The 24,756-nt window shown below is 41.6% G+C and overlaps 1 protein-coding gene across 1 annotated transcript in view; it reads right to left on the reverse strand.

The window, feature by feature from the left end:
- Positions 1-24,756, reverse strand: part of LOC126457601 (CTP synthase) — an 83,484-nt gene that overhangs the window by 11,752 nt on the left and 46,976 nt on the right. Inside the window, exons 10-11 of the mRNA XM_050094048.1 lie at positions 10,979-11,139; positions 4,858-4,965 (exon numbers count right to left, since the gene is read on the reverse strand). Coding sequence (XP_049950005.1) covers positions 4,858-4,965; positions 10,979-11,139 — 269 coding nt within the window. The remainder of the gene's footprint in view (positions 1-4,857; positions 4,966-10,978; positions 11,140-24,756) is intronic.

The raw sequence follows: 24,756 nt of genomic DNA on the forward strand, positions 1-24,756 counted from the left end.
GCTAATAAGTGATGTTATTCAATTATATCTTTGTATCTGAAAATACTATTTTGAAACGAGTCATGAGTCAGAAGGAATGTACTAGAACAAGTTAACCTCCTTCAAGTATCCCGTACTTTCAGGAGCAATTACACAAGTATTTTATTTTCACACAAGAAATTAAGAGCTCAAAGGTGGACATGAATCATCAGTTTCCATGTACAAAGAATTATACAATCTATAGAAATTGTATCACATGTAACATTACTGCCCTGCATAATTAGTTTTTCAAGCAGAATACCAAATCTGACAGTGAAGCTTGTTTATAAGAACACAATGTGTGGACACTTAACAGGGTGTATATGCGGACAAGGAAAAATAAATTCCTGGATTTCCCGGTTAAAAATATACTTTATCCCGGGTGAAAACATGCGTTTTCCGTGTTAAGTGACAGTATATTTTCCCTTATCAATCTTTTGAATGGTTATGGTTTTATACATGGGCGTAGAATTTCCCGGCACTTAAGGAAACGAAACACAGGGAAAAAGACACGTTTTGGAAATATCTTTGATGTGCAGCAACATGTACGCTGTGTATTTTCGTATTACGAAAGTATACATTGGAATTCCACCAAACACTGCACGTTACTTTCCGAATCATTGAAATCGAGATTGCGATGAGCGTTTGTAAGCCAGTCGTAGCTCATGTCACGTGATCTCACCAGCCGATGGCAGCGGATATTCAGAGCCTAGGACACATGATGCAGTCAGCCAACAGCAACATCACTGGTAAGTAGCATGAACACACAAACAGGGAAAGTTAATAGTTTAAATTAATATACACAGTGTTGCTACAATAAAAATAAAAGCTTCCGCATATAATATTGGTCTCTAAGGTCAATAAGCTGCAAGAGAAGCTAAGCTTTCGCATATAATGTTGATCATTTTTGCGCGTGTTACACTTAAGATATATCACACAAATGTGCCAGTAAAATTTTTAATAATGATATAAATGTCTGATCTTCAGGGTTCGAAATTCTTCTAAATGACTCTGTCATCGAAGACTTGATTTTTAAATGAGAGTCAAACACTCTGTGATTTAATAAATTCACAGTACATTCTCGCAAATAGTTCAACTTATGTAAAAGGATATTTACTTTGAAATTAACGCTTTTCAAACTACCATTCGCAATATTTTCCTGCAACCTGTTAGAAATAGGTTCGTTTCAGCACTTGTCAGAGTGTGCAGATAACAGGTGACACCGTGCTATCATGACATTAGAGGATACTCCAAGAGCATTGGAATTTTGTTAACCATACTAAAATGTGCATACTTAAAGTGCACATTTGTATGTCCATATTACCAATGAAGTAGACCTTGACCTGATATTAAGCTTTTCAGTGTGTTTTTCGGGATGTAAATTTTCTTGGAGCACCAGTACAGTATTATATCATGTTTGGTTTTTTATTATGGCAAAATGCCATATGTGCTAGAAGATGAAAACGTGCACTTGAAATGCAGCGAACAGTTGAAACTAGCCAGTACTGTGGAATTAAACATTTTGTTTCAAATACACTGACTGCCTCTGTGGAAAAAGTTTATAAAAGTCACATTTCTTTAGCAAACAGCCAAAAATAACTTCAGCCAAAAATAACTTCATTGTTCTGCAAGGCGATTAATGCTTGACTGTCAGAAAAGTGGAAATAAAATAAAATCTGAAACTAATGACAAATTTTAGCCTTGCATAATTATGTGAATGCATTTTAATTCACTTGATAGCTCCCGGCCACAGATACCCATTGTTTTCATTTGACATGAGAGTAAACGAGGGGAAACAGCAAAATCACTAAATGTAAACACGGGTCACGTGGAGACTACCCACAATAACTCATACTGCTCCACACATCAGCCCCAAATCTACGATATTTGCGAACGGAGTCAATACTAAAAAAACGAATTTTCAAAAATATGTTCATCTTGTAGCGCATATCTTTATGAAAAGTCTGAAACATAAAACACATGTGTTCGAGGAAATGTTAAGACTTATTATTTGGTCTGAAGTGTGCCAAAGTGCAGTGCCACACCTCTTCATAAAGCATTCTTCTATCGCACGTCACTGTATTTCGCTCTGTGGAATTGAAACGTGTATATTTTGCAATGGATGCCATCAAACTATATTCACGACAGTGGAAATTGAAATGTCCTGTGATGCCTCCCCTGCTCCCAGTCGGCCGGTTTGACAGCCTGCCCCTCTTTAAAAAAATCTCGCAGTTAATAGCAGATGGGAGTATTTGTAATCGGGAGAACCAGAACTCTTCAGAAAATTTGCACTCTTCATTGCCTATTAGCTAATAACTTGCTGTTTTGTGTGATATAAAATTAAATATAGGATACATAAAACCAATAAAGACAAGAGATAAGCAAAAAGTTACATATTTCTTCAATCCTTAGCCCCCAGCATTTTTTTTTCTCTCTAATCTTGCTACAGCTTTACATGGAGCACTTTCCTTTCTGCGAAAGAATCTATTACCTTATCAAAATTTGTCAAATGTTTTGCTACCAGAAAAATCGAAATGTCGTTATACTGAAAAAACTGTTAACACAAATAATACCCAAGACTGGTGTGGTTTCTCGATCTGATTACATTTATTTTGTTATTGTCTGCTAGATAAAACAAAATAGGCCTTTCTAATGTTGCAGCAGTTTTGTAACACACACCAAATAAACGAGACTGTTTTGGCACAAATGGCCATTTTTATAACAAGACAGAATATAATTCATGAAGTACCAATATCAAATGCCTATTAGGCCTACAACAAGCAAAAAGCTTTACGTTGGGAAATAGTTTCACATTTCATTCATACACATCAGTTTCTCAAGCATGAGATTGAAAAGAAGTACTACGAAATTTTTATATAAATTTGGAATTGTCTTATTCTTTCACAATTTGTGTGATGCCCCTTTTCTTCTCCTTCCTCATTCTAACAAACAATCTTGTCATCAACAATTCTGTAGCTATTCCTGCCATTGTCAAAAATTGTTCGCCGATTAACTTCACTGACCCTGCCAGAATCACCTGTTTAGTTATCCTGCGATTATATTCCAGTTAGGCGCTATTACGTGTTCATACAACACGTTTTCTGCATTACTTCCAAAATAGAACTTAAGCGGCTTACTAGTATAGCGATCTGGCCATAAGTTTTCTGTCAAAATTTCATTTCCTTGGGTACACCAAGAAGATAATACGTAATTTTTCTCACCTGTTATTCCTGTCAGTGGTTTATTTCCATTCTGATAGTCGGAATCTATAGATTTCGCTAGTAATTATAACAAAGCTCATCATTCGCAAACCCAATCAACACATAATCAGATAGCGATTGGCATTCATCTTTTTGGCTTTACTCCGCTCAGCTCGTATAGCCCCATCCCCTTTTGTCTGCGGAAAGTTTATTTCTAAATGTGACGAGTATTCTCCTGACAGACGTCACGCATTCAAAATTCAACTTATGATTCATTCAGAAATCAACTTAAAATATGTTCAAAAATGTTCAAAAACCAACTGGGAAGCGTTTCAAAATCATATGAATAATCGATAGACAAACGTGCGCTGGATGCTTGGCGCTCTGTGAAACAAGTTCTTTACCTGAAGAATATGAATTTGGCGCCCCCTTTCCCCGGTAGCATCTAGCTGCTTGCTGCGACTGCTTGCACAGCCAACAGCCACATTCCTGTAGCCAGAAGCGGGAAAATCTACAACTCAAACTTGACTCAACTGCTACTATATGTGATTCGAACAGGGGAGAGAGACACTATATGTTAGTACCACAAGTGTCCTTTGCCCCACACCATCAGATTGCCTGTGGGGTACAGTGGGACTGTCGATGTTTCTCTGTGATACATTTCCAGTTCCATAACTTCCTCTTTTGCATATTCATAATGCAACAAGAATCACTTCATTTCAATGATACAAACTAGCAGCAAAAGCCACACAGTCCAAAGCATGCCACCCCAAAAATGTTCAAAAACCAACTGGGAAGCGTTTCAAAATCATATGAATAATCGATAGACAAACGTGCGCTGGATGCTAGGCGCTCTGTGAAACAAGTTCTTTACCTGAAGAATATGAATTTGGCGCCCCCTTTCCCCGGTAGCATCTAGCTGCTTGCTGCGACTGCTTGCACAGCCAACAGCCACATTCCTGTAGCCAGAAGCGGGAAAATCTACAACTCAAACTCGACTCAACTGCTACTATATGTGATTCGAACAGGGGAGAGAGACACTATATGTTAGTACCACAAGTGTCCTTTGCCCCACACCATCAGATTGCCTGTGGGGTACAGTGGGACTGTCGATGTTTCTCTGTGATACATTTCCAGTTCCATAACTTCCTCTTTTGCATATTCATAATGCAACAAGAATCACTTCATTTCAATGATACAAACTAGCAGCAAAAGCCACACAGTCCAAAGCATGCAACCCCAAAGCCCCAACCTAAGTGCAGAGCACACAAGCACTGGATAATGAAATCAACAATGTTTCTATAACCACAGTGAAGTTATCCTACTGCAGTAATGCCAAGACTGCAAACAGCAACATCTAATGCAAGTGGTCTCTCAATGGTGCTCTTGAGATACACTGAGCACCTGACACTTGGGCAATTATTAGTGCTGCACACACGTGTCATCTTCCTATTTGATCATTTCTAAACAACAAATTGCTTAATACTACGTTCACTCGGTAAAATAATGACAGTATCAGACCGACAACCTGAGATTCACTTGATATGTCCCTAAGAAGAACTTTAATCTGTTATTGTTTCACAATATGAGAGTATTTGAGAAATCATCAAAAACAACGTGAAATATTTTACTGACTCACCCACAAACTTCATTCCAGCAGACTCTAAGTCAGCAACATACTTAGGGTTTACTTCATATCGATGCCTGTGCCTTTCTTGAATGTGATCTTTCTTGCCATACAGTTGCCCTGCAATAACATTTGAAGTAAAAATTAAGTCTCATTTCTTTGAAATGCACAAAGTCAATTAATTCCATCTTGCAACTACTGCCTGATGAATACTGAAACTGTCACAAAAAGAACGAGTTTAAGGAAAAAGGTAAAGTACATAAGGAATTAAGTCAAACATCACAAAGGCTCTTCAACACCTCTGAATGTGCTAGTATGTTGTCATGTACATGTAATCACAATTCATTTCACATATTGAAATGTCACATTCAACTACCATGCAGCATATATCAAACTCTGGAATCTGAAGAAATGAATCACTTCAAGAAACAATAAGTAGTAGTTCACTGTTCATTTGCAGACCCATAGACTTGTTTCCTGCTTAAAATGTGTGAGACAAAATGGGTTAGTGAAGAACTTCACTAAAAAACCTACTTACTCCTTTCTTTACACAATTGTTCTTGATGAGACTACATATATTGTATATGTTCTCTCTCTCTCTCTCTCTCTCTCTCTCTCTCTCTCTCTCTCTCTCTCTCTCTCTCTTCCCCCCCCCCCCCCCCTCTCTCTCTCTCTCTCTCTCTCTCTCTCTCTCTTTGCTGTTTATTTTAATAAATTTGATTTTCAAATACCACTTTAATATGATTTGCCAATAAACACACCCCATAACTTCATAACACTAATTTTGCTAAGTTCTCAATAAAGCTGCTACACACAAAAAAAGAAACAGTTAAACAGCAAACAAAGTTTGCATTATTATGTTTCAATGACTTTTATGCAAATGCATTACATAGACCTATTCTAAAAATAAAGATTTACAAGTACCAATATTTACGTATCTCAGTTATCTGTATTACTATGTAGCTATCCCAGAAGAGGTTGCAAGTTGCCTGTATAACCGCTTCTGTGAGCTACAAAAATTTGGTTCTCAACATTTCACATAAGTACTGCCCAAATTTAAAAAAAATATAATGCTGTCATAATCTACTAGTGAAGAGTATTACAATTAGAAATTGTGTGTACCTTGAGACAATATAAGTGAGTGAACATAAATACCCTGACCTTATTCAGCCAGTATTTGAGAATGAGAGCACTCGGAGACTCCAAACAAACTTTGAACACGATTTCAAACCTTTTCTAAACTCTCACATGCTTAATGCCAAATATTTAACATAGTAGCTCATTTGTAAAGTAATCACATGGTGATTGGAAGCAATACAAAATGTGAAATTTTTCAACTTTTAGTACAGCTGTCTCATTGTAAGACAAAATAAAGGGGCAGGCAAAATTTAAAATAATAGTTATCTTCATGACTAGAATACAAAAAGCACTGTGTTAAAAATATGGTATAGCGACTTGTGCACTACACTCACTAGAAATGTGGCAGTTGTGTTGCGAGAGCAACAAACCACAAGTAAGTAAATAATGACCTGCGTGTAAATGGGTCAGGATGACACTATCCTGTTACAAGGGCAGGAGGAGGTAAGTCAGTGGCAATTTGTGTAATCAACTAGATCTTATTTCCAGCACTTCCAACCACTACTGCTCCCCCCCAATGAAGTACAGATACTACTTAAGAAAGTAAAAAGACAACCTGCTCTCAAATGGCATTGTATCAAGCTGTGTTCCTTGGAGGCTTCTTTGTCTGCTATATTCCTATTTATGAAGATTAGCATACAATCGCCAGAGAGTATAAATTTTGCTTCTTGTAAAACAGACAAAGGTGCCCGATGATCCTCAATAAGCATCCTGAACAGACTTACAGTCAACAAGAAAGCAAAAAGCCAATTAACTACTCTTTTCCTTCTGTTTTTCCCTGGACCCCAAGTCCACAGCCACGATAAATGATTAAACAGTGGTCATTGCTGCTTATGCGTCTACCTTCATTAAAATATATTGAAATATATTTTGATTACAGTGCAGCAAAACCAATAGAGGACTTTGTTTAGTATTAAGGTGTACATATGATATACACAATTTCCTCTAGGAACAAGATAAGACCTATATGGGACACTGAAAAACATGAGACAGGGGAATGGGATATTTCTTAGTAAGTACATAATGAACTGACAAAATATCAAAACTTTAAGCTCTTAACTACTTTCTTCTGTCATAAGGACTTCATTTTATTTAACATTGCCATAACAGATAATTTCTAAGAAAACCATTCCAAAAAAGTTATCACTGTTATCAACTCTTTTAAAAATAAATGTTCAATTGGTTACAATGCAAATAATCAAATGACATTCAGCTAAACTTTGATACAATATTCACACATAGAGCTTTGTTTTTACATCCTGGCTTAATGTGTTTGAAATTCTGACTTCAAACTCTTGAAGGACTAGGAACGCAGGACTGTACTTTTAGAGCAGATACTGTCTAAACTTATACATTCAGGAAGTGATACACTGAAAACAGACAATGCTGCCATCTGCTGTAATTTACCATTAACATTTTCCCCCTGATGACTCATTTAACAAGCACACCATCAGCCACCCCATTCTCCTTTCACACGGTAGTATCTATATTCATTACTTATTTTCATGTCTCATGCACTTTTGTGTAGCTCTGTCACATTTGGTAACTCATCCAGGAGCTTGGCATTCTGAATCAGGGTAGTGTTGACGAAACAGTCTAAATTAGCACTGTCCAACTGCTGAGTCATCTCACCCACTCAAGAGTTTCTTCAGTTCCATACTACACGTTTTGGAGATACAGAGATCAAGTCTTTTACTCAGCATCACCATCTCTCTTTACAAAAAGAGAGACTTTCGTGTGAGTGATCCATGCTCTGTCGTTACTTGTCTTATTTGAGCAAGTGAGTGTTCAGTAGTAGTGGACCTTATCTTCTTTGGTGAACTTTAGAACTACTTAAAGCAGGCTGTTCCAACCGAGCTCCAGGGAGCCGGAGCGCTCACTGCGGCAGCTCAGAGCCCGCGTGAAGAGGGAAAGCGAACTCACTACCCCCTGGCCGCATACAGCCGCAACTGACGCAATGATCCTTGTTCAATGACAGCTATGACTAGCCGCGGGAGCCCTGTACCTCTGTTGGAGGATACCTTTCTATTCATTGAGAGGGATGGTCGTCCGCAATGTCTTGTATGTCATAAAGTATTCAATTCTGCGAAGAGGTACAATATACAACGACATTATACATGTCTTCACGCTGCGCACTACGATCAGGTAGAAGGCGTTGCACGCAGAGAACTGGTAGCCAGGCTTAAGAATGACATAGCAGGAGACGTAAGTTCAAAAACAGTTTCGTAATACGGAGGGTATCAAAACATGCAACATAGTTCGTGTTCTGTAATGCGTTTATAATTTTCAGGTGAATGAGAGCAGAGAAAACACTAATGAATCTGCACTTCGAGCAATCTACAGGGTCGCTCACATCATTGCGACAAGTGGCAAGCCATTTTCGGTGGGACCACTCGTAAAATCGTGCATGGTAGCTGTTGCAGAATGTTTGTTTCCACTGGAGGTGCAGGCAATTGAAGGGGTTTGCCTGTCGAAGCAAACTGTGTCTCGTCGAATCCTGGACATGGCAGCGGATTTAGAGACACAGCTCAGGAAAAAGGCGGAGAGCTTTGTTGCATTTTCGCTAGCGCTTGACGAAAGCACCGACATATCGGACTGTGCTCAACTTGCAGTCTTTGTGCGTGGTGTCGACATGGACCTGCAAGTAACTGAAGAACTCTTGGATGTGGTACCACTCGATTACACCACAACAGGACATGACATTTTTGAAGCTGTTTGTGAATCAGTGGACAATATGAATTTGCCGTGGGATAAGCTCCATTCTGTAGCGACAGACGGTGCACCACAAATGATCGGGCGTCACCAAGGTTTTGCTTCTCGTTTGAAAAATAAACTCAGTGAAGAATTCAGGAAAGACATTTGTTTTATTCACCAAGAGGCACTGTGTGCTGAAACAGTAGAGCTAGGTGGCGTAATGAAAGATGTCGTTAAGTGTGTGAATTTTGTGCGGCGTCACGGTATGAATCATCGCCAATTCAAAGGATTCCTGAAAGATATCGAAGCGGAGTATGGGGATATACCTTACCACAGTACAGTTCGTTGGCTGAGTCGGGGAAAAGTTCTTGATGTTTTCTTTGCCATTCGTGATGAAATATCCCTTTTTCTCTTTTCTCGAAATGAAAGGGGAAGAAATGTGTTGTCTGAAAGATATAAAATGGATATCAGACCTGGCGTTCCTAGCTGATATAACTATGCATCTGAATAATTTAAATGTCTCTGCAGGGCAAAGGGCAGCTAATCGTTGACATGCACGACCAGATAAAAGCGTTCATGGAAAAGTTACGTTTATTTGAGAGGATGAGTAATGGACATTTAACATTCTTCAGTCGTCTTGCTTCTTTAGAAATACCTGAAGGTACTACTTTCGGCGATTACCAAGCAAAGTTAAAGCAGCTCATCGCGTCGTTTGAAACACGATTCCGAGACCTCACTAGTTTGGAAATGGAACTTAAGGTGTTCAGCACTCCTTTTTTAGTTTCCCCCGATGACTTGTCACCGTCACTTCAATTGGAGATAATTGATTTGCAAAATTCAACTTTGTTGAAAGAGAGGTACTACAACACATTGGATTTGTCACGATGGTATCATTCATTACAGCAAAAAACATTTCCCAAGCTTCACAACAATGCCGCTCAGATCATGTGCATGTTTGGATCTACGTATTGTTGTGAGCAGCTTTTCTCAGTAATGAAAAGAGTAAAAAGTAAGGAAGGATCGTTTCTTCAGGATGCAACAATGAAGGCCATCCTCCGCATTAACTCTGCGAACACTTTGACGCCTGATATTTCCGATCTTGTAATGAAAAGAAAATGTCAAGCTACAGAGACCCAATAAAGTTAGTATGTAATTTCTTGTAAAACAGTTGTTTCATATTTATTTCCTGAACATCGTATTTCCTGATGTAGCATGTCACCACATCTCAGCAGCTAAGAGTATGGGGTTGTCGATCTTGTAAGACGCAGCTGGCACATAAAAACGCTTGCCTTGCCGCCTGCCTCAGCCAGCCGTGCCACGTGCCGGCGTGCCGGCCCACTTGACTGGTTACAGCGAGCGACACGGCTCCCTGGAGCAGGGAGCGCTCCGCAGCTCACAACGGAGCCGACGAGCTGGAACAGCCTGACAAAGGCTTCAGCACAAATTAGATGAACTCAAAACATTCCCAAAACAATGCGGAAAAGCATTTAACTCAAGTCAGATCCACGCTTCTTTGAGGAATCTCTGTGCAACTGGGGTGAGGTGTACGTCCCAGAGGTTGCCCACCAATTATTCTTTCCACCTCTTAACAATATCTCATTACTGACTTGATAGTCTGAGTGACTTTTCAGATAAGGTGTACGATTTTCAAATTTTCACAGGTTTTTTTATGTAATAATCCTATTCATTATGAAAATTGTCCCTTGCAAGTCCTCGTTCTATGTTAAAATTACTTTCTCCCCTCCTTTTCCTTTTGAATGCACTTGGTGACTTTTGACCCAACTTTTCTCTATTGACCTTTCATACAGATTTATTAACTTTCTTATAATTTGTGAATTTTTTGTCTACAAAATGGGGCATGCCAAATACGTTGTTGCTTTTTCACCTTTCTTCGCGCATTTGCAAGCAATGGAATACAACGTAACATATGATGCATCATATGTATTCCCGACCTTTTCTTTTTTTCCATAAACTTTTTCATATTATTAAAGTCTGGGCGTATGACATTTAATTAAGATGTGTAGATTCTTCGATACATATAACTAATAATTTGAAGATGTAACTACTATATTTGTATGTAGAACTCAACATAAAATAATAATTAACTACTCGTTCAGAGTAAAATTTGGAAACGATAGCTCTGTAGGAGTTCCTGTCACTTAAATTTAGAAACTGCACATGTTGCTTCCAAAAATTTTCATCAAGCAGAGAAAAGTAAGAACAGTAATGAAACCTCAGGAACTGGAAGGTAGTTTGCCTTGCATTAAGCCAGGGAAAATAGCTGCGAAAATCTTATACTCACTGATAACTGAATTGGTTTGTGCAAGGACAGTAATACGTTTCCCAAGCCTCATTGTTCCTCCCATTTGTCCAGTATTGTGTTCTGGCATATCAATCACAACAGGATGTGGAGTCTCTGGATCGATTTCGGTGGAATTAGCTTCCTGAAGTTGGAGATTGTGCCTAAGAGATGGTGAACAAATGTACATATCTTTTAGTATTATAACCATATGAGAGATGAATCTGCAGTTACACGAATTAATCAGGACATCCAGCACAGATGAGTTATTCGTCAGTGACAAGAACTGTATTCTGATAACCATTTAGGCATAAAGAAGTAAAATACAATTTTACAAATGATTCATTTAATATTTCACAAGAATAGGCTGGTTATGATTCTAAAATAATCACTGCAATTTTGCTAAATCTAAACTTAGGAAGATAATAGTAATATGTAAGTGAAGCTGGAATTTGAATATTATGGAACAACAACTGGCCAATTTAAAATACATTTTAATAAAGAATATGGATAAAGGTAGCAGAATCTCACAATTTGCACACACTATTTTCTAAATTTCATTTTTGCTCTGTTTAACTTAAAATTTATAAAGCAAGTAATAATGATGATGACGAAATAATAATAATAATAATAATCACGTAACCACTTAAAAATTTCTACATAAGCTGTTCTACACGCAATGTGGAGTAGCATTTAGAGTGGCTGGCCAGCTACCAGTCACCATTTAAAACCCCATAACCAAATATATTTATCATTTAATATTTATCATTTGTAGAAGGTTCTTGAAACTTGTTATTTTTGTAATGACTGCATATTCTGGAATGTTTTGTGTTTGTATAAGGATGATCAAAAAGGTTCCGTCTGAAGGCCAAACAGTCTAGAATCAGTACGCCAATCAGGCAAAATTGCCAGAAGCATTGATGCAATCAACCCACCGACGTACCAAGTTGAAGATAACATCTGGTAAAACAATTGTGTCCTGCTGCATGAAGAAATCCAAAACTGCCTGTTGCATATCTTCATCCAACAGGAACTGACGACACTTCAGGCCTTTTTTAATAAACCGAAGGTACGATAACTGCGTAGGGCTGGGGTTCAAATGCTTCCAACTTGATTTGGTGTAACTTCTGTATTACGACATTTGCAGCATGGGAACATCTCTTATCACAAAGCAGCAGCATCCCTTGTCACACCATTCCACAATGATGGTTTCCGACAAACAAGCTGCCCCATAGACATTCTTTATTATCTGATGGATAAAAAAGATGTCTATCCTTTGCCACACATTGGTGACATCCTTGACTGCTTGAAAGGCGCAAGATTTTTCTCTGCTATGGACATGCAGACAAGCTAGCAAATCAAGGGTGACAAGACTAACGGTAGAAAAGATTGCCTTCGTAGCACCTGATGACCTGTTAAGAGTTCAAAGTCAAGCCATTTGGACTATGAAATGTCCCAATCACATTCAATTGTATGAAGAGGTCAGGGCTGTCAAAATTTATTAATGTAAGAACTATCTTGATTGTCAAACTCTAATGTAAGGAGATGCACAACACGTGTGGCATACAATTGGTGGAAAGTAGAGCAAACGAAACTGTCAACAAACAGAGATGAAACTGGTGCATCTTAGCCATGGTCACAGCCAGGCTGATAACATATCTGTATGCAATTCCAGTAAATGCAGCCACATGGTGGAAAAGGTTGCAAGGCTGCCATGTTTGAGAATCATTTTCAGTGGACATTTCCAGAAATTACAAAGACCTTTGGTAGCATTAGGAGAAAATAACACTGCTAGAGAAACTCATTCAGAAGCCTCTGAAAAATCAGTGTATAGGCAATTAGTGCAATGGACCAAGTTACTCGCACTTGGAGTCCGTACCATGAAGCAATGATTACCAGGAAGCAACTAGTACAAAATGTAAGTCTTTGCAACTAATTACTATAGAGTGACATTTCAATGCTGATGCAGTAAGAACTATGAGAACTCTGTACATAGCTGAGGGAGAACAATTGTTTCCAATAGGCACCTAGCCAGTTATCTCGACTTTTCTGCCTGTTGAAGAACAAGCTCCACAGTGTGCGTCTAGTAGCAGCAATGAGTAATAGTTGATATTCTTGTGTGTCAAAATATTGGAAGGCACAAAGACTGACTCACACTTGTCACCTATCGTGTACAATTGTGTGTGTCGCAACAACTAATAGCATTTTCTGTATTTCAGAACACACAGAGGAACAAGTGCCTGCACTTATCTCCTAGTGTAAATAGTAAATCTAACTGTGTGAGTTGCAACAACAGATAATTATTCTTTTCTGTGTATCGGAATAAAGACAGAAACAAGCACTATCTTACACTTGCCTCCTACTGTAGTTAGAGTATCTGATAGTGTATTGTCAGAAAAAGTTGCAAGCAGAGCACTTATCTGTTATATCCTAGCCAGTAATGCCACCCGAGCCCGCTGCCAAAAGGTTGGCAGCATCAAAGTCCGGACGCCGTCCGCATAAGCAGCGCCAGCGAGACAGGAAATCGCCGCAAGTCTGCACGCGCCACCGCTGGCTTCTGGGTTCTTAAGCGCTGGAGTCGCGAGCGCTAGGACAGTTCTGTATTCGCCGCTCAGTTGTATACTCGCCACCGAATTGTGTACTTGCTAGTCAGTTGTGTGTTCATCGCAGCAGAGTTGTTGTTTGTCGTCAGCCGACGCTGACCTAGCCGCTCCGACTCGAACTAGACAGATTTCTGTAGACACCGAGTTCACTACTGTTTCTGTATCTTCGTTAATAAAGATAAGTACCGACTTTTATTAATCAGAGTGTTTGGGTTTTTCATCTTTCTGTTCACTGTTCCAGCGGACCGGTCGGCCCGCTATTAAAAGTGTGGCGGTGACTTCGTAAGCCGTTTCTACAGCGAATAGTTTGTCGCTACGAACACCGCCACAAAACTGGCGACGAGGACTTCCGAATTCGTGTGCAGGGCTGGTTCAACTTGTTTCTGGTTATACTAATTATAGCGATAAAATTTTGGGGGCTGGTTTCATTTGTGTTCACTATGTCTGCCGACTTACAACAGTTGATCTTGTTACAGAGTCAGCAAATACAAAGTCTGGTGGAAGCAATCGCCAAACAAGCGGCTAATCCTCCAACACAAAAGGAACAAGCACAGGCAGCACCACCTTTCCGTGCTTTTGATGCATCACGAGAAGAATGGCGAGAATATTTCGCGCAGTTGCAGGCGCACATGACGGTCTACAAAATCACAGGTACTGAGCGGCAGCTTTATTTAATTTCCACTGCAGGCGTGGAAGTCTATCGACTACTTTGTAAGTTGTTCCCGGAATCCCAGCCAGAAGCTTTAGACTATGACGTTGTTGTTAACAAGCTTGCTGAGTATTTCGAGTCGCGAGTTCATGTGGCAGCAGCCAGATTCAAGTTCTTCAGATTGAAGAAACTGCCACATCAATCTAATAAACAGTGGTTAGCAGATTTACGGGGCCTCACCCGTCAGTGCCGATTTAATTGTGTGTGTGGAGCTTCCTACAGTGATGTCATGTTACGAGACGCTATTACTCAAAACATTGCAGATTCTCGTATTCGTGCTGCTATCTTAAAGTTGCCTGACCCATCATTAGAGACTGTGATGAACATCATTGAAGCCCAAGATACTTTTGACTATGCTGAGTGTGAGTTAGATCAGCCATGTATTTCTCAAATTGCCTGTGCTAAGCAAGTTATGTCACGCCCGCGGCCCCACCGGCAGAGTCAGACTGTAAACACTAGCCGGCCGCGTCATGTTAAACACATTCGTCAGCCGCGTGTGCAAAATGATAAGAGTTAAGTCTTGCCCTAAGTGTGTTCTTGCTTATCCTCGTGAACGTTGCCCGTTGAGAAACGCGGTTTGTCACTTTTGTCACAGGAAAGGACACATCCAGACTGTTTGTTTGCGTAAACGCAAGAACAATTCTAGTGCTGCCCAGCCCATGGATATTCATGTTCTTCAAAGCCAGCCCGCCCAGAAGGTCGCGTTTAAAGACTCTTCCACGGTTCGTGTGGGTAATAAACTTGTTCGCAGTAAGCCACCCACCCAGCCCTCTGCTATGCGACCCAAGCGTAATTCAAACGCTGTAAAAAGTAATGTACAGACTGCAAGTGAAGCGGGAGTTGTTGTTCCACCCGCCCAACCCACGAGTTGTCGTAAGCAGCGAACACGCGCTAAACGCGCTGATTTTGTGTCTTCCGCCTCCACTGCACCGATCCAGAGACGGTGTAATAAACTATTTGTGAAGCTACGCATCCAGGATAAGACCTTCAATTTTCAATTAGACACTGGTGCGTCTGTGACTCTCATAAATAGTGCTACGTATGCGGCTATCGGCCGCCCTAAACTTTCAGCGGCAAAACATTCTTTGGCTACTTATAGTGGAGAACAAATTCCTGTGTTAGGTGCATGTAGCGTGCCAGCCACATTCCGTGGCAATACAAAAACAGTTTCATTCACAGTGCTCCGCGCTACAGACAGTGTAAACATTTTCGGATTAGACTGTTTTGACTTGTTTGGCCTGTCTATAAAAGACAATGTGTTGCAAATTAATTCTGTTGTTGTTCCTCAAGACAGCATAACTGATTTGTGTAAACGATACAGTGACATATTTAAAGACGAACTAGGTTGTGCTGCAAACTTTGCCGCTCATATTACGTTAAAAGATAATGCTCAGCCTCGATTTTGTCGTGCTCGTCCAGTGCCTCACGCCCTCCGGGCACCTGTAGAAGATGAACTTCGTCGTTGGCAAAACAACGGTGTTATTCAACCCGTTTCAGCGAGCCAGTGGGGTTCTCTCTTAGTTATTATCAAGAAACCGTCTGGCAAGTTACGTTTGTGTGCTGATTTTAAGTCGACAGTTAATCCTCAGACTGTCATTGATTCTTTTCCTTTGCCTAGACCGGACGAGCTGATGGATAAGTTAGGGGAAGCTCGTTTCTTTTCCAAAATTGATCTCCGTGAAGCATATTTGCAATTGCCCCTCGACGAGCAATCACAACAGTATTTTGTCATAAACACGTCGTTGGGGTTGTTCCGTTTTCTGCGTTTGCCTTTTGGTTGTGCGTCAGCTCCAGCTGTTTTTCAGCGTTTTTTGTCACAACTTCTGGCTAATGTGCCATCGTGTTGCAACTATTTAGACGATATTGTTGTGTCCGGTCGGACGCCTGCTGAACATTTCCGTAATTTGGAGTGTTTGTTTAAAGTGTTGTCTCAGGCAGGCCTACGTTGCAACATCGATAAATGTTCATTTTTCCTTACGGAGATGGAGTATCTGGGACATGTTATTAATGCTCAAGGCATTCATCCCTCCCAGTCACATTTAGCAGCTATTCGTGATTTGCCCGCCCCTCGCAATCTGCATGAATTGCAAGCAGTTCTTGGCAAATTGACATATTATATTAGGTTTATACCTAATGCATCACAGATTGCTGCACCGTTGCATCGTCTCCGCCGTAAGAATGTTCCGTTTGTGTGGTCAGCTGATTGCCAATCAGCCTTTCAGCAGCTTAAAGAGGCTTTATTGAATGATCGTTGTCTGGTCCATTACGACCCTAACAAGCCTCTGGTGTTAGCTTGTGATGCCTCTTCTTTCAGCCTCGGTGCTGTGTTGTCTCACCGAGTCGGTAACACCGAACGTCCTATTGCGTTCGGATCTAAATTGCTAAACAAAGCTCAGTGTAATTATAGCCAATTGGACAAGGAAGCGTTGGCTATTGTGTTCGGTGTCACAAAATTCCATCACTACCTCTATGGTAGACCATTCTATTTAGTAACAGATCACAAGCCCCTGACGTCACTGTTTCATCCGTCTATACCAGTTCCTCAGCGGACAGCTCAGAGACTACAACGTTGGGCTCTTTTGTTATCACAATACCAGTATGAGATACTGTATCGCCCTACAGCTCAGCATGCAAACGCTGACGCGCTTTCTAGATTGCCGATTGCTGCGGATGATGTCTTCGATTCCTATGACAACTCTTGCCATCAGATTGACGCCGATGAGCATCAATCCCTCCGGGATTTTCCGATTGATTATCGTCAGGTGGCACATGAGACAGCTACGGATCCTCATCTGAGTTTACTATTACGTTTTGTTCAACGTGGTTGGCCGTCCAAGGCAAAGGACATATCGGATCCTGTGGTTCGTCGCTATTATCCGCAACGTCATCTGTTGTCTGTTTCGCACGGAGTTTTGCTGTTACGCACCGAGAATGACCAGCTTCGTGTAGTGGTTCCCCAAGTGCTCCAATCCAAGGTCCTCGACTTGTTGCATCAAGGTCATTGGGGAGTGGTCCGCACCAAGCAGCTTGCCCGCCGTCATTGTACATGGATCGGCATTGATAAGCAGATTACGCAGATGTCTACAGATTGTTCAACGTGTGCCGAACACCAAGCTGCTCCGCCTCAACGCTCTTTTGAGTGGGCACGCCCTGCCGGTCCCTGGCAGCAAGTACATATTGATTTCGCTGGTCCATACTGGAATTCTCGTTGGCTCATCGTGATAGATGCATTTAGTAATTTTCCGTTTGTTGTGCCCATGCAGTCTACAACGTCTGCACAAACTATACAGGCGTTGACTTCAATTTTTTGTATTGAGGGTCTTCCAGAAGTTTTAGTGTCTGACAATGGTCCACAATTTACCTCTGCTGAATTTGAAAGTTTTTGTTCTGCCAATGGCATTCGCCATGTTCTTACTCCACCGTTCCACCCTCAATCGAATGGTGCAGCGGAACGTTTTGTACGCACATTCAAGGATCATATGGACCGCCTTCGTGCTACGCACTCTCGTCAGCAGGCCCTCATCACGTTCCTGTCGTCGTACCGGACCACGCCACGCGACGGCCCTTCGCCTGCGGAGCTTCTCCACGGCCGTCGTCATCGCACCCTACTACGGTTGTTGCACCCCCCGGATCGACCCGCCGCTTCTGAGCATCGCACGCGTTTTCAGCGCAATGACGCCGTTTTTTTCAGAGTTTATCAAGGTCGCCGTCGTTGGGAACGTGGTACCGTATATAAGTGTCCAGGGTCGCGGTTTTTATGCTGTTCAAGGTGCTACTGGGGTGCACAGGAGGCATCAGAACCAGCTGCGCCGCGCTGGCCGCCCGGATTCTGCCGCTCGTTCTTTGTCCACAGATTTGGTCCGCGGCGGGTTCCAGCCGCGCCTTCCGACTTCGCTGGCGCCCCCAGGGCAGCAGCAGCAGCCGTCACCGCTACCACGCCGACAGCCGTCCCGTTGATGCCTCCCGCGCAGCTTCATCCGGGAGCGCCCCAGGTGGTCGCTCCGGCGCCTGCGGTCCCTCTTCAGTCGCCACCGCCTTCGGAGCTGATGGACGTCGACCCCTCAGCCGGGCCGCCTTCCCAAGCGGTGGCTGTGCAGCCTGTCCTGCAGCCGCTTTCCTTGGGCACTCCCAAGGAGTCTGACACCGCAGCGCCTTGTCCGGCGCCCACTCAGCAGACGTCGACGCAGCGTCAGGAGACGCTGCCTCTCTTTGTGGGTCCCGACGCCCCATCGCGTCCAGTACCAGAAGCTGCGCCCGTAGTCACAGGCGTGCACCCTGACCTCGGTTTTCAGTCGGTGTTTCCCGAGGCCCCGCGCAGCCAATGCTGGGGTGCGGACCGGGGACTGCCACCGACAACAGTCTCCGCCCCGGTCTCTTCTGCTACGCCTGCGGCCAGACCCCTCCCCTGCCGTCGACGCTCGCCACGTCATTATTCAACGACGGTGCGGCGATTTGGGGGGGAGGAGTGTTATATCCTAGCCAGTAATGCCACCCGAGCCCGCTGCCAAAAGGTTGGCAGCATCAAAGTCCGGACACCGTCCGCATAAGCAGCGCCAGCGAGACAGGAAATCGCCGCAAGTCTGCGCGCGCCACCACTGGCTTCTGGGTTCTTAAGCGCTGGAGTCGCGAGCGCTAGGACAGTTCTGTATTCGCCGCTCAGTTGTATACTCGCCACCGAATTGTGTACTTGCTAGTCAGTTGTGTGTTCATCGCAGCAGAGTAGTTGTTTGTCGTCAGCCGACGCTGACCTAGCCGCTCCGACTCGAACTAGACAGATTTCTGTAGACACCGAGTTCACTACTGTTTCTGTATCTTCGTTAATAAAGATAAGTACCGACTTTTATTAATCAGAGTGTTTGGGTTTTTCATCTTTCTGTTCACTGTTCCAGCGGACCGGTCGGCCCGCTATTAAAAGTGTGGCGGTGACTTCGTAAGCCGTTTCTACAGCGAATAGTTTGTCGCTACGAACACCGCCACAAAATTATCTACGATAGCAAAACGTAGAATTCAGGAGCCGGCAGTTGCTGGAAAGAACTAACATATAGTGTTACAGTGTAATTGTTGATGCGGAAAAATTCACATCCACTGTAAGACACACCTCGAAATTGGAAAACAGACTGTTGTTACGCTGAATCTTTCAATTGTTTACACCTTTATTCACTTCCGACAAAGCCAACAGTTTCTCCTCTCCGTTCCTAAATCACCTGTGCTAAGACTTCAGCCTGCATTGTTGCCAATGTTCTGATTGTGCCATGCAGGCCACACCTTCACCCAAAGCTGGTGATAGAATCTGAGCTGGGATGTGACACTGATTCAACACCTTAAATGATAGAAGCATCTTTGCAGACATTTGAAGAACATTTAAGTTGCCTGACAACCTTGTTTAAGTGTGTTCAAAGTGCAGGCTTCTGCCTCAATCCAAAAAATGCCTCTTTGTCAACCAAGAAATAAAAACCTTTGGGCACCTAGTTAATGGTGATGGAATACACCCTGATAAAAAGAAAATAAGGGCATCACACACACACACTGACTCCTCAGCATATCTGTGATATGAGAAGTCTTCTCAGAGTGTACTTGTACCACTGGCTATTCATAAAGGACTTCTATATCACGGCATGTCCCTTCCAATAACTACTGCAGGGATTCATTCGAGGAAGATCTTTCCTTGCCTTTAAAGAGGTGTATCACCACCTTCAGCCACGCTGTATGACAAGAATGATGAAAAAGAACTTCACATGAAGGCTAGCAGTTATGGGATATGCACTATTGTAGTGCAGATTCAGGATGGTCCCAGAAAGGTGACAGCTTCTGCCTCCAGAATACTCTCCAACGCCAAGATGAACTGTTCTACAATTGAGAAAGAGTGCCTTGCAGTTGTCCAAGGCCACCAACAAGTCTTGGCTGTATTCATTTGGCATACAGTTCATCATTATGATGGATTACAATTCTCTAGTATCAAGGATCAGTCAGATCAACTTGGAAGAAGGGCACTGAGACTTAAGGAATACAAAATCGCGATAGTATACAAAAGCGCATGTCACTGCAAGAAGCCAACTGCCTTTCGAGGAATGCTTTGTTGGAACACAGCAGCACGGATGAAATCTCATCGCTGCATTTAATGACACTGCTGCTTAACAGAGGGAAGATCGAGCACTGCTGCAAAACCATAGAAGCCTTGAAGAAGGGAGGAAGAAAGAAGCAAAGGAGAAACAGAACACAGAACATGAGAAATTATGATTCAGAGGGGCAGAAATGGTTGCTCACCATCCTAGCTCATCTATGGCCAGCTATCCTGAAATATATCCATGGTGCTCTCACATCTGATCACTTGGGATTGGTGAAGGCTCTAGAAAGAATCAGAAGCAAGTATCACTGGCCACGTGAGCCACTGTAAGGAATGCCAGTGACAAAAGTGCCACGATTGCCTCCAGTACATTTGATACCAATTTCACCTGAAGCAATGCCATTCCAGCAGACTGGAACTGACTGCTTGGAAAAGTTTCCAAAATTGGCAAATCAGAATCTAGGACAATAATCTGTGCTGACTACTCCTGCTACACTGTCACCAAATCTGTGTAAACTGCTTAAGCTATGGAAATGGCAAGGTTTCATTGTCATTTCGAAGCAAGGAGCACCTTGTGTGATGATCTAATTGTAAAAAAGTTTTCCAGTTGACATTAGCATCAGCAGTAATCTTTGTGACATCTCACAGGATGTTAACTGCTTACCACCCACATCTGAATGGACTTTCACAAAGTCCCTGGATGCCCAGGAGAAAAACAGAGTGCTATAATGCCGAGCGGCAAGTGAAATACAGACAGACTTGATATGGATTTTTACACCCGTGCAAAAATTAGAAGTATCATGAAAGTTACTGAAACAACTACAGCAAGCCGTATTGTATCCTTGCTGTTCATGTCAGTTGCAGACGACCCACAGTGCCCAAGACGCTGACCTTGTGTATTTGAATTGTGCGCGTGTGCATGTTCGTGTTTGTTTTTGGTTTTCCTATTTTGTCCGAAAGCTTATACAAATTAGTATTCTTTTTCATTGTGCCTGTCACTGACTCAACGTCTTCTCTACAAGGTGAGTAGGATGCTATGCTTTCTGTATTGTTCTTAAATTCATCCTCGTGTACTATTTCTTGAAAATTTTGGAGAAATCATCATCATAAAAAAGAAAAAATACAACACATTTTTTGTAGCAGCTCTTCTGAAGTAGAAACGAATGAAACCTTCCACTAAAATAAATAAATAAATAAATAAATAAATGAAAGCATATGATCCAGTACAGACTCTCCTCATTCTGGTTGGAACTGAGTGAAGCACTGCTTTAGAAACTGTAAAAAGACTTCTCTGATGACAATCCAAGAGTACAAACCTCCATTCCACAACAGTGCAGAGCTGTAAAAAAAGGTAAAGCTGTCGTCAAACAGAAGACTGGTTTGAACACTACAGTGCTTTAATGGGCAAGGTCCTCTCGGAGGTGGTACACCACTGCCTTACTCTTGACGTTTCATCTTACTTACACAGTCAGTCACTTGTGGAGCTACAGTTTAATGTGGACGCCGATGATGATTCTTGGTATTATTCACTTTGACGAATATCGTCAGAAGAGAAAGAAGTGATCAATGACAGATTAAAATTCAAGGAATGACTGAATATTGAACATATGAGCTTTGGATTTGTAGCCTGGCAACGGCATGAGCCAATGAAATGGTGTAAAAGAGTCTAGAGTGATGGAGCCTGTTTGTCAAGTTACTTCCATACTTTTCTATGAATTCATAGGTGCAAATATGTTTAAACTATCTCAAATTTGTTACTCTCACATAAAGCTACCCACCATAAAATTCTTTATTTCTATTCTGTGAATCATGAAAATTAAGCAACACATTTATCTTTCCATGAAGGGATTTACATACAGTCCTTAGCAGCACATCTACATTGTGCCTTTTCTACTGGATTTCATTGTTTGAGTTTGCTGCTGGGTAAAGGAGTGTTCATGAAGCAAACGTGTCTATAACTTCAAAAATAAATTTGTATTATTGGTTTTGCTGAGCTAAACACAGCATATCAAATGCATAAAACAATCCAACAGTCTGTACCTCTGATTCTAAAGAAATATTTGCAGTTAAAACAGTGATCTCAGTGGAGAAATTAATTTTAGTTATATGAGCTACACACCAATTTATCTTTCCATTACATTTTCTAAAACGAAAATGGTGATTTCATCAATACTCTAAAAAGTAACTTTATTACTGTTCGTACCCAAAAGGTACAGGGTGTCCATAATTAGAGGTCCAGTTTCAGAACACTGTAGAAAGAGAACCACAGCTCAGAACGACATCAAATATGAACATATTATTGACAGAGGGGGAAATGTCATGTAACAAAACAAATTTAATGAAAATTTGACCAACAGATGATGCCTCAAAATATGCTCACCAACAGATGCCCAGTGCATGAGTGTTCCTCAGTTAGCATCCGAGGTGCCCAATGTGACTGTCTCCATGAAGGATCACATGAAGTTGATAGAATCCGTGCAGGATACAGTGGCCGATGCACTGTAAACAATTTTCATCCAAAGCACTTTGAGAGTTAATTCTTTTGCTCAGAAGGGGAGGCTGATATAGTTTGCAGACTTTTGGCCAGTCTGAGACAACAGAATCGAGGTGCTCGCGCTGTAATATTTCTCAAATGATTTAGCAGAAACTATATGCATTACTTGCACCTTTATATGTCCGCTTCTTAATGATGTGCCCACCACTTCGGTCATAGTCATTATGATTTTGTATTTGGTGCATATTACAAAATATGTTGCTGTGTCTGAAATTTAGCTAACATACTGAATTTTTCTTTAGATTTAGGTGGAGGTCTCTATCCCAAATCTCGAGAAAATTGGTTTTGTGTAGCACACTCATTTGCAATCATGTGCAACAGCAATAAAGCCAGAATGAAATATCCATAACATTCCTCATATTTCATGAATGAAATGAGATACTGAAACACGATTTTGGCAAATGATAGCAAGCAAAGAGAAGAGTATTTCATCATATGGTTATTATGCGGAGCGTCATTATCTACTCTGTTATTCCACCAACTACAAACTTTTTTGATGAAAGAATGTAGTTTTAAGAGCCATCAATAGCTTGGGAAATGAGAAATGCTGTGAGTTTTGAAACGTGGAGGAATTACACATTTATTTTTGTACCGAGGATGCACTTTTTCATCGGCTGTTGACTTTACTTGACCTCAGGTCCTCACTTAATAAGCTTAATACATCACTGTTTCAGAATTCTCTTGCAATTGTGTTCTGATCAACAAATTAGTGAAGTGACACTGTGTAAACTCCACTGTGTTTTGGTGGAAGTAGCAAATTCTAACATGCCAACAAGAGAAATCTAGGTTTTACTCAAAATTCATGACTCACGACACTTCTCTGAAAGTTATAAATGGTTATCAAGGCATGCGAAAATAAATAGCTACTGTTGTTATATTTTCAGCGGAACTCATTTTAGATACGAGCCAAAGCAGAGGTGACTGTGGATCCGTTTGAATGGTCATCAAGCAAATATAGGTGTATACGGGCTCCACTTAATATTTACAAAAAATGTGAATGTAGGCTTCAGTTTAAAATGGTACTTTCCCTCCAGTGTTCAGCATTTCCCGTAAACCACCTGCCTGCCATCTCACTGTTACCACCCTCTGCACACATGCCCTGCCGATTTTGCATCTGCCGAGCACATTATTCAACACACACTCTAAAGCTATTTAAGAAGAGAAGTGACTGTGCACTAGTGGCCCAGTAGAAGTTCCAGGCATCAAGTCTATGAAAAAAGGCATTCGTCTGATGTGTTATAGTCTGTAGAAAATAACAAAATTTGTAAAGACAGCTTCTTTTGAAGTGCAATGTGGCAGAGGGACTAAAGCAGTTGATCTGACGTCTGTGGAAGATGTGGCCACAGCATTGCAAGCGGGCTTGAGTGGCAGTTTGGAAACATGTAGTGCATGCGGAATTGCCTGAACATAGGACATGCCGGTGAGCACTGTGCATGGAATGTCCTGCATTGCTATCCACACAAAATTAGCCATGTTCAGACATTGCTTTCTGTTGACCGGGCAGCAAGAAAAACATTCACTTTGGAATTTCTTGCTCACTTGGAAATGGACAATGACTGGCCATGGAATATTCTGTGGACAAACAAAGTCCATTTCCATCTCCAACAACATGTCAACATGCAGAATTGTAGAACATGGGCAATGGAAAATCCACATGCTTATCAACCGGTACCACTTCTTCTGCGAAGGTGACTGTGTGGTGCAAGTTGACGGCATTGATTTTCATAGGGATGTACTGTTTCGAATAGATCAGTTCTACGGGTCCTGTTACTTGTACCACAACCAGTTAACACTATGAGAGTCTTATGCACACCAACATCATTCCTACTCTTCAACAGTGCCAATGTCTGG

The sequence above is a fragment of the Schistocerca serialis genome, chromosome 2 (genome assembly GCF_023864345.2).
Source record: "Schistocerca serialis cubense isolate TAMUIC-IGC-003099 chromosome 2, iqSchSeri2.2, whole genome shotgun sequence".
NCBI lineage: Eukaryota > Metazoa > Arthropoda > Insecta > Orthoptera > Acrididae > Schistocerca > Schistocerca serialis.